General features: G+C 43.5%; 1 protein-coding gene across 1 annotated transcript in view; it reads left to right on the top strand.

Moving 5' to 3' along the window:
* hpse (heparanase) overlaps positions 1–18779 on the top strand; it is a 36609-nt gene extending 17830 nt beyond the window's left edge. Inside the window, exons 7-12 of the mRNA XM_055642382.1 lie at positions 1583–1676; positions 5563–5669; positions 8455–8569; positions 9446–9573; positions 12864–13007; positions 16402–18779. Of these exons, the coding sequence (XP_055498357.1) occupies positions 1583–1676; positions 5563–5669; positions 8455–8569; positions 9446–9573; positions 12864–13007; positions 16402–16561 (748 nt within the window). The 3' untranslated portion in view covers positions 16562–18779. The remainder of the gene's footprint in view (positions 1–1582; positions 1677–5562; positions 5670–8454; positions 8570–9445; positions 9574–12863; positions 13008–16401) is intronic.
* Positions 18780–19531: the final 752 nt, after the last annotated feature.

Genomic DNA, 19531 nt, shown 5'->3' with positions numbered 1-19531 from the left:
TAGATGGGCATCTTGGGTGGCATGAGCAAAGTGGGCCCAATGGCCTGTTTCCATGCTGTATGGCTTTATGGCAGTGACCACCTTAGATGTGCCCTCTTAAAATAATAGCCAGTTACACAAAATATCAACTCAACACTCAATGGATTTCCTAACATTGACCTTGATACAGATCACGAGTGTTCGGTTACAACACCCCATGTACGATTTCTTTGAGCATTTGAACTTGTTGATTCAGACATTCGGAGGGGGCAATTATATATCTAAGGAGTGCCTAAGTTGCCCCTTAGATTACTATTAAATAGTCATATACGTGTGATTAGTTTTAGTTTAGGAATACAGTGTGGAAGAAGGCCCTTGAGCCCATCGAGTCCACACCGCCCATCGACCACCCATCACTTTCCTGTTGCAAGGTGACCAAAACCGGACATAAAATAGCGGAGTCAGGGGATATGGGGAGAAGGCAGGAACGGGGTACTGATTGGGGATGATCAGCCATGATCACATTGAATGGCGGTGCTGGTTCGAAGGGCCAAATGGCCTACTCCTGCACCTGTTGTCTATTGTCCAATACTCCAGGTGTGACCTCACCAATGTCTAGTGCATACACTTTCTTCCCAGTTGTCATCAGCAAACTGAAACTCACAGGTAGAGTGCAGTCCTGACGTTCCATCCACTGCTTTGGAGACCTTTGAGCTATCTTTAATCAGACTTTATCCGACTTCTTTGTTATACCTTGCACTGAATATTGTACCCTTTATCATTGATCTGTGCACTATGGATGGCTTGATTGTATTCATGTATAGCTTTTCTCCAACTGGATAGCGCACAAACTAAAGCTTTTCACTGTTCCTCGTTACACGTTACAAAAATAAACCAAACTAAGCTATACAAAACTAAGCTAAACTAAACTAAATTATACTAAACTAAACTAAATCTGTAATATATTGTGCCAACTTCTATACTTAATTCCCTGACTGATGGAGGTCAGCATGCCAATGGCCGTCTTCACCACCCTGCCCACTGTGTGGCCACTGTTAGGGGACAATGTACATGTAATGTGTAGGAAGGAGCTGCAGATGCTGGTTTAAACCAAAGATGGAGTAACTCAGCAGGACAGGCAGCATCTCCGGAGAGAAGGAATGGGTGACGTTTCAGTTCGAGAGCCTCCTTCAGACTGCACTTGTACTCCTGCTCCACAACATTCCCCAGGACCCCACTATTCACTGTGAGGGTCCTGCCGTGCTTCAGCTTCCCAAAAAAGCAACACCTGACACTAATCTAAATTAAATTCCTTTAGCCATTCCTCGGCGCACTTGTCCAGCTGATCGAGATCCGCTGCAATTCTTGAAGAGATTGTTAAAATTATTTCTTGCAATATGTCATGGTCTCCTGGAAGTTGGCAGATTACCAGACTCTGGGGAAGGAAACCAGTTTGCATCCACCTCCTCCATTTTCATTCCTTAATTTGAGAGCAATTAAGCCAATTCTTGTTCAACCTCTTTCACTATGTGGAGATATGCATTCAGTAACATGCCCCCTCTGAATTGTACATAGTTTCAGTAAAGTCATTATTTATTTCCAGTTATTATGTGAATGGGAGGAATGCAACACCTGAGGAATTCCTGAGCCCCAAGGTGTTGGATAGTCTTGTGTGGAGAATTAAACAAATTCTTAAGGTAAGTTAAATATTCATGTTAAGGCATCAGTACACAGAAATTAATTTGCCTACAATTGGGCAGAAGTTACTAAGGTAAACTGATTGTGTAATCTGCAGCTGCAAAACAGTAAGTACTTGTCATTCCACTTGCTGTGTAGGAAGGAATTGCAGATGCTGGTTTACACCGAAGATAGACACAAAACACTGGAGTAACTCGGCAGGACTGGCAGCATCTCTGACCTTCTTCAAACTGAAGGGTCTCGACCCGAAACGTCACTCATTCCTTCTATCCAGAGATGCTGCCTGTCCCGCTGAGTTACTCCAACATTTTGTGTCTATTACATTTGCTGTCTTTTTCCACCAATTGTATGCACATTTAAGCAGTAGAACCTAAGAATATGTAGACTGAACATTAGAAAAAATATTGCTGAAGCTGAAAATATGAAATAAAACCAGAAAATGTTGGAAACACTCAGCAGGTCAGGCAGCATCTGTGGAAAGAGAAAATAGTTAGTATTTAGATATAGGTTTTTTATCATCACATGAGTGAAAAGCTTTATTTTGCACCCTATCCACTCAGATCAGATTACCATACATCAGGGGTCGGCAGCCTGCGACCCCCGGGCCGAATCCGGCCCATAACCCGAAATCATCCGGCCCACAGGTGTATTTTCTTTCCCTCAATCATCCGGCCCACAGACGTCCGTCATCTCCGGTACCTGGAATGTTTAAGAAAGAACTGCAGATGCTGGAGAAATCGAAGGTAGAAATAAATGCTGGAGTGAGTTTCTCCAGCATTTTTTTTCTACCTCCAGTACCTGGAAGGTGATTTGGCTGCACCGCATCCTGCGCAAAGCCGCTGGCACGGCTGTGCACCTTCTGTGTTTAAGAAGGAACTGCAGATGCTGGAGAATCGAAGGTACACAAAAAAGCTGGAGAAACTCAGCGGGTGCAGCAGCATCTATGGAGCGAAGGAAATAGGCAACATTTCGGGCCGAAACCCTTCTTCAGACTGATCGGGGGCGGGGATGGGCGGGGACAAGAAAGGAAAAAGGAGGAGGAGCCCGAAGGCTGGGGGATGGGAGGAGACAGCAGGGGGACTGAGGAAGGGGAGGAGACAGCAAGGACTAACAAAATTGGGAGAATTCGATGTTCATGCCCCCGGGATGCAGACTCCCCAAACGGAATATGAGGTGCTCAACCACCAAGCGTAGGCTTGGCGCTCGTTTCGCCGAACACCTCCGCTCGGTCCGCAATAACCAAGCTGACCTCCCGGTGGCTCAGCACTTCAACTCCCCCTCCCACTCCATCTCCGACCTCTCTGTCCTGGGTCTCCTCCATGGCCACAGCGAGCAGCACCGGAAATTGGAGGAACAGCACCTCATATTCCGTTTGGGGAGTCTGCATTCTGGGGGCATGAACATCGAATTCTCCCAATTTTGTTAGTCCTTACTGTCTCCTCCCCTTCCTCAGCCCCCCTGCTGTCTCCTCCCATCCCCCAGCCTTCGGGCTCCTCCTACTTTTTCCTTTCTTGTCCCCGCCCCCGATCAGTCTGAAGAAGGGTTTCGGCCCAAAACGTTGCCTATTTCCTTCGCTCCATAGATGCTGCTGCACCCGCTGAGTTTCTCCAGCTTTTTTGTGTACCTGCGCACCTTCTGTGTCTGGGATTCACTGTTGGGATCGGGGTTGTCAGTAGGCTAGGGCGAGTGAGTATGATATTTGAGCTCAGTGCTCCGGGTGGCATCCTCGAAGGGGCGGGATCTATGTGAACACGTGATTTGATGCTTGCCATCCGGGGCGGGATCCATGTGTACACGTGATAGATGTGGCCCGCCATCCGCTCACAGATATATGTCCTGCTCCCTTGGCAGAAAAGGTTGCTGACCTCTGCATAAATACAATCAAGTCAAACTCAAGTACAATAGGTAGAGCAAAAGGGAAAGGTACCGAGTGCAGAATACAGTTCTCAGCATTGTAACGCATCAAGTACATCGACAAGGTCCAATATCCAAAATGGGGTAGAGGTGAATTGGTCAGTACCTTGGTTCTGGACAAACCATTCAGAAGCCTGATTACAGAGGGGAAGAAGCTGCTCGTGAGTCTGGTGGTGTGCACTTTCAAGCTTCTGTACCTTCTGCCCGGCAGGAGCATGGAGATGAAAGAGTGACTGTGTGGACAAGTCTTTTATTATGTTGGCTGCTTCTCTGAGGCAGCATGATATGTAGGTGAGATGTATCAGGTTGAAAGATTTTTGTCAAAATTATGCTAAGGCCCTGCACGTAACTACATACATAGTTAGTTAGAAGTGGGTTCTCATCTCTGGTATTGCTGAATGCTAGATTACGTTAAACCTGATGAGAGTACTCATTGCTTTCCAAGTATTAGTGTCTCCAATTCACACTGTGTATAGATAGGTTTAGAAATATCACTAGATAATTAGTGTGGTCTTGAAATGTGTAGATCAGTGCATGCTCCTTTAACATCGTGACCTCACCACTACTAACCACTCCCCATTATCTTCAGTATAACTGTAGCCTCCCCACGTCTCTCTCTCTCTAGCTCCAGTGACAGACCACGGACAGCTAGGGCACTGTGTGTGTTTTATACCAGTATCTATAATAACACATGTAGTGAAGACATAACGTGTTTGGAAGTCTTTACAAAATGCTCTCCCATTCATTTACAGCATGTGATAACATCTTGTGAGAAAATGGGAGTTTACTGGGTTGTCAAGTTGCTTCTGGATCCTTCATAATGATGCTCTAATGTATAAAAGCACAAGGGCGTGCTTAGTGGCATCTGAAATCATACCACACCTTTTTGGTACTACTTTAGCAAATACATTCACCTGTGTAAGGTTCCTGCAGGCACATAGCACTCCTGCTGAAGCAGGCTTTCACTGTGTACACACTTCCACAAGCAGATCCGAGCTTGTGAAGTCCAATAGTTCTCCTTTTTAGTTAAGTGTTGTAGATCTCCACCATGTTCACCAGCCCGTTCACAACACCAATGTCTTGGCCTTGGTGCCACCACTTCCTCAACTGATAACAACCATGAACCAACTCACTCTGGGTCCTGACAATTCCAACTCGCCTCTAGGGCATTTCCATGACCCACTGACTTCAATGATACTTTATTATCACATGTAGCTTGGTACAGTGAAATGCTTTGTTTTGCATACAACAGTACACAAGAGTCGCCAGGTTTCTGGCGTCGATAAAGTTACGTAGAATTCATCGAACAGATTTATCTTCTGCTTGCAGCGGTGAACCTGTCGTGCCGCCACACGTGGTTCCCCGTTGCCGGGTCCCCCTTTGTTCACGGCGGCCCCCCTCGCCGGGTCCTCCTACGTTCCTGGCGGTCCATCTCGCCCACCACGGTCCTCCTTGCTCACGAAGGTCCACCTTGCGCTCGACGCTCATTCATGACAGTGTACCTCGCACTCAGCGGTTGCTTGTGAGTCCCTCCTCGATCTCGGAGGCATGGGTCCCGGCAACGCCCGTGGCTCTGGGCTTAGTCCGTAGCCCGCGGTGGGTGAGCTGGGTCTGCCGGGCATGTCCTCCATCTTTGATGGGCAAGCCGGGCCTGCTGGTGAGCTTGGCCGGAGCTTGTCGGGATACTCCCACCGTGCAGCCTATTTCACGATCGCCAGTGGCACAGTGAACAGAGGAAATATCTTTGTGGATTGAATGCACAACGGACATTGACAATTACGGGAGCTTGCATGAAACATCATGCTCTGGCAATACTGTTAGTTTCCCTGCGATGAATAAATTATTTGCTTAAATTTATTAGCTTCTGATATTCCAGGTCTTGAGATGACTAATGCATTTTTGCCCAATTCTGATTTAAGGCAGTTTAGCTTAGCTACTCATAATCTTGCTGAACCCTTTCTCTTACCACAGGTTGTGGCTAAAACAGTTCCTGGTAAGAAGGTGTGGTTGGGTGAGACCAGTTCAGCATATGGAGGAGGAGCTCCTGATTTATCAAATACATTCATAGCTGGTTTTATGTGAGTAGAAAGCATTTGTTGTCTTGCAAGGTACATTGTTAATTTCCTGGGTGTTATTCTTCACACTGTGACACTTTTCTATCATCCAAATAATGCAATCTGCTCAGTTTCATAGCATCCACCATCAGATGATGTTGTCCGTCATTTCCCCCTTGCCACAAGCGCATGACTTGCGCGTGACAGTCACTTCACTCACTTCTTCAATCCCCAAAGCCTAAATTAAATGAATTGAGGAGTGACGGGCAGCAGTCTTTCATCCCCTTGATCTGCATTGCGCAGATCTAATCAATAAAGGAACTAATTTCAAATGATTAGTTTCAAGATACAGTGCGGAAACAGGCACTTTGGCCCACTGAGTCCACACCGACCAGCGCTCACCGCACACCAGGGATGATTTGCCTTTATACCGAACCAATTAACCTACAAACCTGTACGTTTTTGGAGTGTGGGAGGAAACCGAAGTTCTTGGAGGAAGCCCATGTGTTCACGGGGAGAACGTACAGACAGCGCCCGTAGTTGGGATCTAACCCAGCTCTCCGGCGCCACTGTGTTGCCCGAAATGTTGTAGGAAGGGACTGCAGATGCTGGTTCACACTAAAGCTAGACACAAGATGCTGGGGGTAACACAGCAGGTCAGGCAGCATCTCTGGAGAAAAGGAAAAGGTGACATTTCGGGTCGTGACCCTACTTCAGTCTGAAGAAGAAGGGTTTCAACCCGAAACGTCATCTATACCTTTTCTTCAAAGATGCTGCCCAACCCGCTGAGTTACTCCAGCATTTTGTGTCTAATTTCAAATGATGTTGGCTCCAAATATTCAGCTTTAATAAGAAACACCCCTTCAGTTTCACAAAACAGTTGCAAAATTCTTATTTTGGAAATTGCATTAAAAATGTCTTGATGGCAAACTATGTAAAATAAAAACCTACCACATCACATTCATCATTCTAAATCTATTGTACATTTGCCATCTCTCTCTCACTTTGAAAGTGAATTGCGATAGAATTAACTTCAATAGGATTTTGCAAACTAATTCCTAGGCTCAGTGGCACAACAGCAGAGTTGCTGCCCTTCAGAGCCAGAGAAACAAGTTTGATCTTGATGGAGTACTGTCTTTACAGAGTTTGTACGTTCTCCCTGGGATCACATGGGTTTCCTCCGGGTGCTCTGGTTTCCTCCCACATTCCAAAGATGTGCAGGTTTGTAGGCCAATTGCCCTCTGTAAATTGTCCCTAGTGTGTAGGACTGAACTAGTCTGTGGGTGATTGCTGGTCGTCACAGACTCGTTGGGCTGAAGGGCCTGTTACAAAGCTGTATCTCTAAAGTTAACTAAGGCCACCAGGGTAATCAAGGACCATTCTCAACCTGGTCACTCCCTCTTCTCCCCCTCTCCCATCAGGCGGGAGAGAAAGAAGTTTAAAAACATACACCACCAGATTCAGGAATAGTTTCATCCCAGCAGTGATCGGGTAACTGAAACATCCTCTCATCAGCCTGACCTCCTGCCCACCACATTGAAGCCCTTTAAACTTACTTTAAACTGACTTTATTGGACTTCAATTTTTATATCTTTGCACTAAATGTTGTACCTTTTATCCTTTATCTTTGCATTGTATGGCTTGACTGTATTCATTTTTGAATACAGATGTCTTGACTGTATTCATTTTTTTGTCTATTTTTTTGACTAGCATGTAAACAAAAGCTTTTCACTGTATACTGGATTCGTGATTAGTACAGGTGTCAGAGGTTATGGGCAGAAGGCAGGAGAATGGAGTTAGGAGGGAAAGATAGATCGGCCATGATTGAATGGTGGTGAAGACTTGATGGGCCAAATGGCCCAATTCTACTCCTATTAAGTATTGCGTACAGTTTTGATCTCCAAATCTGAGGAAGGACATTATTGCCATAGAGGGAGTGCAGAGAAGGTTCACCAGACTGATTCCTGGGATGTCAGGACTGTCTTATGAAGAAAGACTGGATAGACTTGGTTTATACTCTCTAGAATTTAGGAGATTGAGGGGGGATCTTATAGAAAATTACAAAATTCTTAAGCGGGTGGATTCGTGAGGAAGATTGCTCCCGATGTGTTATAAGTCCAGGACAAGGGGTCACAGCTTAAGGATAGGGGGAATGGGAGAAGAACTTTTTTCAGCAGAGAGTGAATCTCTGGAACTCTCTGCCATAGTCGAGGCCAGTCATTGGCCAAGGGGATCAGAGGGTATGAGAGAAGGCAGGTACGGGATGGTTAGATGAGCCACATTTGAATGGCGGTGCCAAAATGGCCTAATCCTGCACCTAATTTCTATGTTTCTATGTTTCTATTCCTTGTGACCTTATGGTAGACACAAAATGCTGGAGTAACTCAGCGAGACAGGCAGCATCTCTGGAGAGAAGGAATGGGCGACTCTGGTCCCACTAGTGGATGTTTCCGCACGGGACCAGAGGTACACATGACAAGACTAAACTAAACTTTTGCTCTTATGGTCTTCTCAAAGGAGACAGACTGATGTAACAGTTATACCTTTGGTAAACAGAAGGTTTGAACGGCTTGACCTGCAATCACATGATGATCCTGATCTCAACAGCCCCATGAAATATGGCAGAGCTTTTCTTCAGTACAGTGAAGGCAGCAAGTGAGGACTCTGCATAGATTGGCACTCAATGCAAAGATCTAAATGAATGTGGCTCTGCAAAGTGTCCTGCTTTGTCACGCTTCTGAATTGTGTGCTGAATTATCAAAGAGGTATCTTTCTGAGGCAGATGTATCTAATCTTCATTATTTTACAGGTGGTTGGACAAACTTGGGCTGTCTGCTAAAATGGGCATTGACGTTGTCATCAGGCAGGTTTTGGTTGGTGCCGCCTACTACCAGCTGGTGGATTGGAGCCTTGACCCTTTGCCTGTACGTATGGTTCAGTACTTAATGAAGAGGCTGCATTACCTCACTGAAAAAGGTTGTAAAATCACGTGGACTTGAACACTAGAATAGTGAAAGGCTTGGATAGAGTGGATGTGGAGAGGATGTTTCAACTAGTGGGACCAGAGGTCATTGCCTCAGAATTAAAGGACGTTCTTTTAGGAAGGAGATGAGGAGACATTTATTTTGTCATAGGGTGGTGAATCTGTGGAATTCTTTGCCACAGAAGGCTGTGAAGGCCAAGTCAGTGGATGTTTTTAAGGCAGAGATAGATGGATTCTTGATTAGTACAGGTGGGGATGTGGATGTGGGGAGAAGGCAGGAGAATAGGGTTAGGAGGGAGAGATAGATCATCCATGATTGAATGGTGGAATAGACTTGATGGGCCGAATGGCCTAATTCTACTCCTATTCCTTGTGACCTTATGGTAGAGCAGGTACTAGCGCAGCGTTTAAGAAACATTTAGACAGATACATGGATGGGTAGGTTTAGAGGGATATGGGCCAAAAACGGGCAGGTGGGCCAAGTGTAGATGGGGCATGATGGTCAGCGTGGACAAGTTGGACCGTATGATTATATGACTCCATGACCCTGCTCCAGAACTTTGCATTTTGCTCAAGATCCTAGCATCTATAGTGCTTTGAGTCTCCACTTACTTGATTTTGTTGTCCAACGTGATTTTTGGTGGATATTGAGAGAATGGATTTTAATTATGATGCTAAATGCTTACTGCTGCTGTTACAATGAAGATTGTATATCTTACCTCTGATTTAACCCAAAATGTTACATTTTAGAGCCCATATCATAATCATAAATTCATGACAATGGCGTGAGTGCAATCCTTGTTTATTCTTTTGGCAGGATTACTGGCTTTCCCTAATTTATAAACAACTGGTAGGCACTAAGGTGCTGAATGTGTCTACAGCAGACAGTGATAAAGAAAATGAGGGAATCCTGCGCGTGTACATGCATTGTACCAACCCCACTAGGTAATGAAAGAGACTGAACACAATGCTACTGGTCTTGGATATTTTGGGTATTGAGAAGATAGATTTCAATGACCATGCTAAATGCCTGCTGTGTTGTCACTTTGAAGTTTAATGCCTTCATTATCAGGTTTCACTTCAATCTATTCAATTATGAGGTTGCTAGAACCGAATTATGAAGAACTGACTTATCACGAGAAAGAACACACTCTGTTGCATGTTCATCTTGAGCTAACTGGACACTTTAAAAGGCATTATATTTTTGAAGTGAGTCCATGTGGTGTGAGAAATGTTGGCTGCCAAACTGCATAGAGCAATGACACAACAATAAGATATTTTCTGTTTCGATAGAAACAGATGTTTAATGTTAACAGAAAAAGTGTTAGTCATTTCTACTTTTTTTGTTTTTTTTTAGTATGTCCAAATGTGTGTTTTAATGTCTCTAGGTGTGTCTTGTGTGGGGGGGTGTAAGGGCGAAATGACTTTTGGTCTCTCCTCCACGGAGAGGTGACTTTTCCCATTTTGCCTCCCTCATGGCCTAACACCAAGGATTGGTGCGGCCCTTCTCGGAGTCGGGCCCGGAGCTTTAGCAGCGGGCGCAGTGTGAACTTTTTCCGATCGCTGGCCCGCGGACTGTTTAGTCTGAAGCCACGGTCTGCGGAGCTTCTAGCTGCGGGCTCGGCATCCAGAGCCTGGGATCCCTTGTTGGGGACCCCTGGAGAAGAGCTCCGACCCGTCGGCCCGCGGCCTACAACACCTTGAAGCCGCGGCCTGTGGAGCTTCTAGCCGCGGGAGCGGCGGGGACTTACTTACCATCGGAGCGGGATCCCTCGCCGGGAATCCCTGGCGAATAGCTCCGACCGCCGGCCTGTGGCCTACGTCATCCTGAAGCCGCGGTCTCCGGCAGTGAAGCGCCGATTCGGAACTTACCTTCCAGACGAGAGGGCCTGTACATCCGGCCGCCCGCAGCGATGACTACAGAGGTTATGGCCCCGAACACGGGGGGAAATGGAGGAGGACTAACTGTACTTTGTGCCTTCCACCACAGTGAAGAATGCTGTGGTGGATGTTTGTGTTCTTTTTTATTGTACCGCTGCTGGCAAATTCATTTCACTGCACTTTATTGTGTATGTGATGAATAAATCTGATTGATTGATTGATTGAGATGCTGGTTTACAAAACTAAATCTGACGAAGGGTCCTGACCCTATCCACGTTCTCCAGGGATGCTGCCTGACTCGCTGAGTTGCTCCAGCTCTTTGTGTCTTTTAAAAAAAAAATCTGCATCTGCAGTTCCTTGTTTCTACTGTCTTGTTTCTATTTAGATGTTGATTAAAGGATAAATACTGACCAAAACACTTGTGAGAATGGTTGCCAGGGATCTTCTATACAAATCTGTGATTGAAAAGTGAATATTGGCTGAACTGTTAAATTGACAACAAATGATACTGAAGTATATCCTGTGTTTTTGCAACTGAGGAGTCAAGACCATGTATATCATTCTGGTACTGCAGGGATTCAGGGGAAAACATTTAGAACAGGCAATGTAGATATCTTTGTCAAAAGTTGCATTTTGTTTGAATTTCAACTATATATATTTAAATTACAAAACTGAAAGCAATTTGTCTGCAGTACACCTGAGGAACTGATAAGCAAAAGCAGTTTACCACACTAATAATTTGCCACCATCACAGAAGGTAGGTGGATAGGTTTGTATAGTCTAAATAGTGGCACAGAGGTAGAGCTGCTGCCTCACAGCGCCAGAGACCTGGTTTTGATCTTGACTACAGGCGGTGTCTGTGTGGAGATTGCACCTTATCCCTGTGACCAATTGGGTTTTCTCCGAGTGCTCCGGTTTCATCCTACATTCCAAAGATGTGTAGGTTTGTAGGTTAATTGGCTTCTGTTAATTGTTCCTGGTGTATAGGGAGTGAATGTGAAAGTGGGACAATACAGAAGGGGTTAGTGGTCAGCATGCTCGGTGGGCTGAAGGGCCTGTTTCCATTCTGTATCTCTGAACTAAACTAAAATGGGTTATTTGCACCATTTAGAAATAGAAACATTCTCATTAACTAACTCTTGAAATATAATTGCTTTCTCATTGCCAGCTTTCTATGGTGGTATTTGTTTGCAATACAAAACCATTGTAATATTTTTAATTTAATTCTAAGAATGTAAACCTGCAAATGCTGATACAATTCATAATTAAGTGTTTTGTTTTTCATTTGGTTTTGTTTTAAGTGTGAAATTTCATTTCCTCCAACATTACTCAGCTGCATTTGTAAATGAAGCAAAAACAAAGTGGTTTTTGACACTGCCTTTTCACAACTTTGTTTCCAGGAAGGCTAAAAATAGAGTTGCAGTTTTCTTGAGTGCGTGTGCGCCTGTATCAAGGATCGGGCCTGAGAATGTTTCTTCATTTAATTATTGGTGCTGTCTGAGAACCATGGTGTCTGTGGCTCAGTGGGATGGGAGGTTGGAGGAAGCAATCTCAAATACACTAATGCAAATGAAATGTTGGAAGCAAGCCATTAACAAAGTGTATAGGATTTGGCTGTCACCACTACCTGATTAACAGCAGATAATACCACAGGTCCACCACCAATTTTCCAGCAACTGATGGTCCAGTGCCTCCATTAATCCAGACAAAATCACGAGAGTGCACTTGAAATCCTCCCCAGAAGTCCCCCCGAATATGTAGTGCCTAGGCCGGGACTGTCCAGATGAAGGGTCCCGACCCAATAAATTGGTTGTCCAATTTCTTGTACAGATGTCGCTCGATCCACCAAGTTCCTCTCACATTGATTCATAGAGTCGTACAACAGCATGAAAACAGACCCTTCGGCCCAACGTACCCACGCCGTTCATGCCCCATCTACACTAGTCCCACATGCCGGCTTTTGGCCGATATCGCTCTAAACCTGTCTTATCCATGTACCTATCCTAATGTTTCTTAAAGTTTGCGATAGTACCTGCCACAACTACTTCCTCTGGCTGCTCGTTCCATGGACCAACTTCCCTTTATGTAAAAATGTTGCCCTTCAAGTTCCTATTCAATTTCTTTCCCCCGCCTCTCCCCCCCCCACCTCCCACTCACCTTAAACCTATGTCCCCCGGTTCTTGATTCCCCTACTCTGGGTAAAAGACTCTGTGCTTTTACCCTATCTATTCCTCTCATCATCTTGTGCACCTTTATAAGATCACCCCTCAGACTGTTTTTTGCTCTGGATTTTAGCATCTGCAGTTCCCACTGTCTCCAACATACTAATTCAATGCATCTTCGTCCACTTTCAGCGAAATCTATCGGAAGGGAGCTGTGACCATGTTTGCTTTAAACTTGAGCGCCCAAGACAAGGAGATCGGTCTGTTCGACCCGTTCAATAACATTATTCAGTTCTTGTTGCAACCTGGTGACAGCGAGGAAGGATTACATTCACAGTAAGAAACCTTTTTTTCTTTCCACTGTAACAGTGACTGGAATATCCACACTTTGTATTTATATTTGAATGCCTGGTGCATTGTTTTACAGTTCTTGCTGCACTCCCACTTGCCACAGGTTTTTAAACAGATCGATGCAAAAGTTAAATCAAACAGCAAATCATATCTACTGCGACAATTTCTGCTGCCTCCACTCCCTCTCTCAGTATGGTCACCTCTTGTAGCAAAGAGTTGTAGCTGATACATCAGCTTTTGTACACAGGATATGTTAAAGTACTTTTCAGCTGCAATAATTTTATTTACTACAGGTCAGGAGTGAAGAGTGTTTAATTGTCATATGTACTGATAGTGGAACACTGAAATTCTGACTTGGGACAGCATGTTCATAAGTTCTAAGAGCAGAATTAGGCTATTCGGCCTAACAAGTCTCTCAATCATGGCTGATCATAACACATAGATAATATATAATAACCAAAAAAACAATAAATTAATAACCCCAATTATAGTGCAAAAAAGCTGTAGAAAGTGTTTAGCTTCCATTTACAAAAGCTGCCAAGGCAGGGCGCTAATTATTGTTTTTTTAAGATAACAGCTAGATGTCTGTTTTGACTCTGGAAGTGTCTCCACCACTCGACTGAGAAAATACTCCATTGGGCTGGTATCTGAGGGCAGAGATGATAAGTGCACTAGCAACAGTTCCGAGAAGATTCATTAGTTTGATCCCTGGCAAGCTGGAGTTGCCTCATGAGGAATGGTTGAGTAGCTTCAGGGCCTGTCCCACTTGGCTGTCATTTGCGCGTAATTTACAGGATATAATTTAGGCGTCACGACACACGACTTGTGCGCCGTGACAAGCACGTGATGCGCGCATGGTGCGTGAAGACATAGGCAGTGACGCGCGGCCGTGAGCGACGTTGCGGGATTTTGGGATGTACAAAATCTTCGCACGCCATCTGCGTGACACGCAAATGACAGTCAAGTGGGACAAGCCCTTTAGGCTTCAACTCGTTGCAGACTCAAAGGTGAGATCATTGACAAAAGGACAGAAGAGTTGGAGGCGAGAAGAGACCAGGGCCAATCAGGCAGGGTGGTGCCCTGGTAGGTTCAGTGTTGGCCAGGGAAGATGTGATCTCATGAGCGATGCAATGTGGTGAACTGGGAAAACCATTAAGGTGGAGAAAGGGAGTGTGGGTAGAAGTTATTTAAAATTGGAGAATTCAACATTCATAATGCTGGGTTGTAAGCTACCCGAGAAATATGAAGTGTTGTTCCTCCAATTTGCGAGTGGCCTTCCAGTGGTAGGATCATTGAATTCTCTAATTTTAATTAAGTTCTACCTACATACCTCTCCTCTCCCACTTCCCTCCTTGCCCCCCTTCCCCCACCCTAGTGGTTTTGCCAGTTTCACAGTTCACCACATTGTATCCCCCTTGAGATCACACCTTCCTGAGCCAATAATGGACCTACCAGGACACCACTCTGCCTGAGGTCAATTGTGGCTCGCCTGATTGGTTCTGATCTTTGCTCCTGCCCTTCACCACTCTCTCCCCTCATCCCTTACTTTCAGTCTGAAGAAGGGTCCCCACCCCAAACATCACATCCTTTTTCTGACCAGCTGAGTTACTCCAGCACTCAGTATCAGTATTCAGTATTTACTTTAATGTCATTTTAACTGAGTACTTGCATACACAGATGAAACGAAAAAATTGTTTCTCAATCAGTTCCCGTCAGTGCAGTTAATAAAAACAATAAATACATATAGCGTAAAAATTAAAATTACCATATCTAAAATACGCCTAAAAATTGAAATAAAAACAGACTTTCAGACCGAACAGTGGCTTTGCTTTGACAGGTGCCTAGCTGTCAAAGTATGGGCGAGGTTAGATGTGTTGATGTATGATATATGGGGAGGGGACACAGTCCGTTAACCAGTCTTTATTGCCTGTGGAAAGAGACACATTGTGTCTCTCTTTGGTATAAACCAGCATCTGGAGTTCTTTCTTTCTTCTACTGATTGTGGCTGATATTCCAGGTCTGAACATTGTCGGAGAACAATTATTGAGATAAGGGTGTAGGTAGGGTGTGGGACCTGGCAGTCGTTTGCTGAACACTTATGCTCAGTTCCCCTTGGCCTACACGATCTCCCGGTGGCCAAATATTTTAACCCCATCCCATTCCCATACCGACCATTCTGTTCTGCACCTCCTCTACTGTCAGAGTGAGGCCACACACACATTGAAGGAACAGCATCTCATATTTCTCTATGTTTCATGTTCCCGAGCAGCATGACAGGATGGTACCTTGCCCTTTCTGGGAGCAAACTGGGAAAAGTGGGCATTGTAACAAAATAAGTTGCCCATTTGGAATGGCAGTGAGGAGTTTGTCTCTCACTAGGACATGAGTCTTTGTAATTCTGTGTCCCAGACTGTGAAGGCTCAGTCAATGAAACATATTCAAGGCTTTTGGACAATTGAGGTTTATGAAGAATAGTCAGAAAAGAGTAGTTGAGGCAAAGATTGCATCGACCATGACCTTTCCAATGGCTTGAGGGGTGGTATGGTCTACTCTTCCTCCTCACATTAATGGCTTTATGTTCTTAGATATCAATTCCTGAAGGGCCAAGAATGAAGCCCCCGCATGTGTTTCCAGGATATGGAGAGTCAGTGCCAGGAATTTGTGTCAGACTCCAGCAACATCAAATGAGTCTGAAGAAAGGTCCCGACCCAAAACATCAGCTATTCATGTTATCCAGAGATGTTGCCTGGCCCCTTGAGTTACATCGCCAACTTTGTGTTTTCTCCAGCAAAATGAAAGGCTTGGTGGTTGAACTTGTTGGGACGGTGATAGGTTTGCACTGGTTTGACATTGCATGTGGGATAACTGGTGTGCAGAAGCCTGAGGAAAGTTAAAGAGCTAGAATTGGTGGCCATTGGGAAAATGCTATATTGATGTGCAAACAATGTTTAGAGTAATACAGCATGGAAACAAGTCCCTCAGCCCAACTCGTACATGCTGTCACGATGCCCCATCTATGCTAGTCCCACCTGGCCTTGATTTTGAACCATATCCTTCTAAACCTTCGTCCATGTATCTGTCCAAATACCTTTTAAGTATTATTGTACTTGCCTCAACTATCTCCTATCACAGCTCGTTGCATATACCCAACACCCTTTGTATGAAAATGTTCAGGTTCTCATTAGATCCTTCCCCTCTCACCTCAAATTTGATAAATAAGGGAAATTAAAAAAAAATGAGGGTTTCATTAAACACAGAATACTGGAACTACTCAGCAGGTCAGGCAGCATCTGTGGAGAGAGAACCCAGACTGATGTTTCAGATTGATGACCAAAACTTGGTTCTAGTTGAGATACTCAATGTTCTATCTCTTTTACAGATCTGTTAAACTCAACGGTCAGCTACTCAAGATGGTGGATCACAAGACCTTGCCTGTTATCAAGGGGGAAGCACTACCGGCAGGACATCCAATCATTGTCCCTGCACATGCATATGCATTCTATGTGGTTCAAGATGCCAATGCACCAGCATGTCTATGAGACAACATCAACATAATGGCACAAAAAACATTGGCTTTGACTTGTTCTCACGGTTCACTAAATTATACAATACCTCATGGAATTTGCAAAATATGTAATTTAAAAAAAAAACAAGGATTTTATAGCAGTAACTGCTAGTGATATTTGGCATCATCTGTGGAGAGGGAAACAGAGTTAATGTTATGGGCCAATGACCCTTCAGTGGTTCTAATTGAGGATCATTCCAACTGAAATGTTCACTCTCTTTCTCTCTCTGCAGATCATTGCCTGACCAGTTGTTTGTTTTCAACAAAAGACACAAAATGGAGTGTCCTGCAGGACGTGGATAGGTGACATTTCGGGTCAGGACCTTTTCTTCGGACCCTTTGTTGTGTCCAGTGTTTTCTGTTTTTATATCAGGTTTACACCATTGGCAGTTGTGTACTTGTCAAGGATTTATTATCAATGCCGATTAAAATAACAAGTCAAATTTTCATGTGGACTGTGCTGATCAGGCTACATTCTTAAGAATGAGGATGTCCCAGATATTGAGGGGAAATGCAAGTGGACATGGAGTTGCTGATGAAGCTTACCTCCCATTTCTCTGTTTCATTTTGGTCTTTTTCCATTGCTTTGAAGGAATGGCGGTAAGACCTTCCAATAAGTGTTCCTTCTATACAAAGTAAATAGTTTTAAATGGGTTCTTAGTTTTAAAATAGTCTTTTTACTTAAAACATTATATTTTTATTGAATTTCCAAAATGTTTATGTTAACATTCAAATGGGTATTTAGATTTTCAGGTGCATTTAGATTTTTGGGTAGTTAGCCTTGTACATTGTTTTTAAAGTCTTAACACAATAGCACAGCTGGTAGCTGGTTTGCACGTTCTCCCTGCGACCACATGGGTTTACTCCGTGTGTTATGATTTCCTCCAACATTCTAAAGACATACAGGTTCATAGGTTAAATGGCCTCTGTAAAGTGCTCCTGGTGTGCGGTTGAGAAAATGGGCTAACGTAGTACTAGTGCGAATGGGTGGATAGATGGTTGGTCTGGGTCATAGGGCCAGTTTCAAGGCTGTCATAGAATATGTCAATTCAATAATTCTACAGTCAGATCAGATTCAGATTCAACTTTAATTGTCATTGTCAGTGTACAGTACAGAGACAACGAAATGCAGTCAGTTTCATAAAATCTGTCAACTCTATCTAAATTATATAATTTTTGGTTTTAATTTTTCAAACATTTTTAAGTAAAATTGGGGAAAGTCATAGTGGTCTAAGAATCTGGTGCATTTTTGCATTTCCAAAGCAATAACCCAATTTTTAATCTATTTTTTTGTTAGCCATTCCATTACAGTGAGCTATTCCATTTTGCCTCCAGTGCCTCAGTGCCAAAGCTTTCAAATAACAGTTTGGGGAGTTTCTAGTTTTAAAGTTTTCTCGAAGCCAATTGCAGAACATTCATTTTTCTGAAAAGCAAAGAAACCTGTAATACTAGAAATGTGAGATGCATACAGAAAGTACTGGAAATACTCAATAGGTCAGGCAGCATCTACAGAGAGAAAACACAGATTTAATATTTCCATTGAATGATCATTCCAATGATAAGTGAATTATGTTTCTTCCCCTACAGATGCTGCCTGACCTGTTGAATATTTCATGTAATTTATGTTTTATCTTTTGAACCTCAGCTGTGAGTTCCATTGATGGAAAATAAAAGTACTGTGTATATTTTTTTTAAATGGGTTTTGTGGGGTTCGGGAAGTAATCACTCAGGATCATGTTAGGAGCAGGCTCAATATTAGTTCTATCACTTGTGAATTACTCCTAGAGAATTAATATATTTGGTGTGATACAATCTTCTTAATAATCTGGAGATATTTCCTGGTCATTTTTATTACTGGCATTTTATTAAAGGCCTATTCACTGGATTAATTTAAAAGAGAGTTAGATAGAGCTTTAGGGGCTAGCAGAATCGAGGGATATGGTGAGAAGGCAGGCATGGGTTACTGATTGTGGATGATCAGCCATGATCACAATGTATGGCAGTGCAGACTCGAAGTGACAAATGGCCTCCTCCTGCACCTATTTGCTATGTTTCTATGACTGTAATTTATTGTCATGTTTTGAAAAAAGGATGGGCAATGTTTTTTGCAGAAATATTTTACAGGTTTATCAATTAAAATAGTTATTTACTCATTGGTTTTCAATTCATGAATAAAAATCCAAAAGTTAAAATGTGTTTACTTTATTAACAATATATCTATATTACTAAAAGTCTGATCTTTACCGCTTTTGGCACACTGTGGCGTGATTTCCGAGAGAACGCCGCCACCTACAGCCATCATTTTTGGCCACCTCGCTCAGAGCACCCCTCCGCCTTTCAGGACCGGAGGATTTTTCCCATCGATGAAAAATCAGAGAGATATTAATGTTTTTTAAATATTTGCCATTCTCTCTGCTGCCCCTGCTGGTGGGAGGGACTATATAACCAGGAAGTGGTGTGCCTCAGTCAGTCTCTTCAAGATGGAGGAGATAGAGGGTCACGTTTCTCTGAGCTGTAAATAACACTGAACACATGTCTACTCAACTGTGAGTGCCCTTAGTGGTTCTAAAATGCAGGCAAAAAATGTCTATTGGTTCCAAAATGCTTGCAAAAAGTGTCCATTGGTTCGAAAATGCTTGGAATAAGTGTTTATTGGTTCTAAAATGCTTGCAAAAAAGTCTCTATTGGTTCTAAAATGTTTGCAAAAAGTGTCTTTTTGGTTCTAAAATGCTTTCAAAAAGTGTCTATTGGTTCTAAAATGCTTGCTGAAAGTGTCACTATTGGTTCTAAAATGGTTGCTAAAAGTGACTCTATTGGTTCTACAATGCTTGCAGAAAGTGTATATTTTGGTTCTAAAATCAGTATCAGTACATCTTTATTGTCATTTCCTGAGTACTCACATACCCAGCAGAAACAAAAAAACGTTGCTCAACCAGTGTCCATT

This window comes from Leucoraja erinacea, chromosome 1 (genome assembly GCF_028641065.1).
Source record: "Leucoraja erinacea ecotype New England chromosome 1, Leri_hhj_1, whole genome shotgun sequence".
Lineage (NCBI taxonomy): Eukaryota > Metazoa > Chordata > Chondrichthyes > Rajiformes > Rajidae > Leucoraja > Leucoraja erinaceus.
Note: the sequence above shows the minus strand (reverse complement) of the source record. Positions and strands in the feature narration are given on the sequence as shown.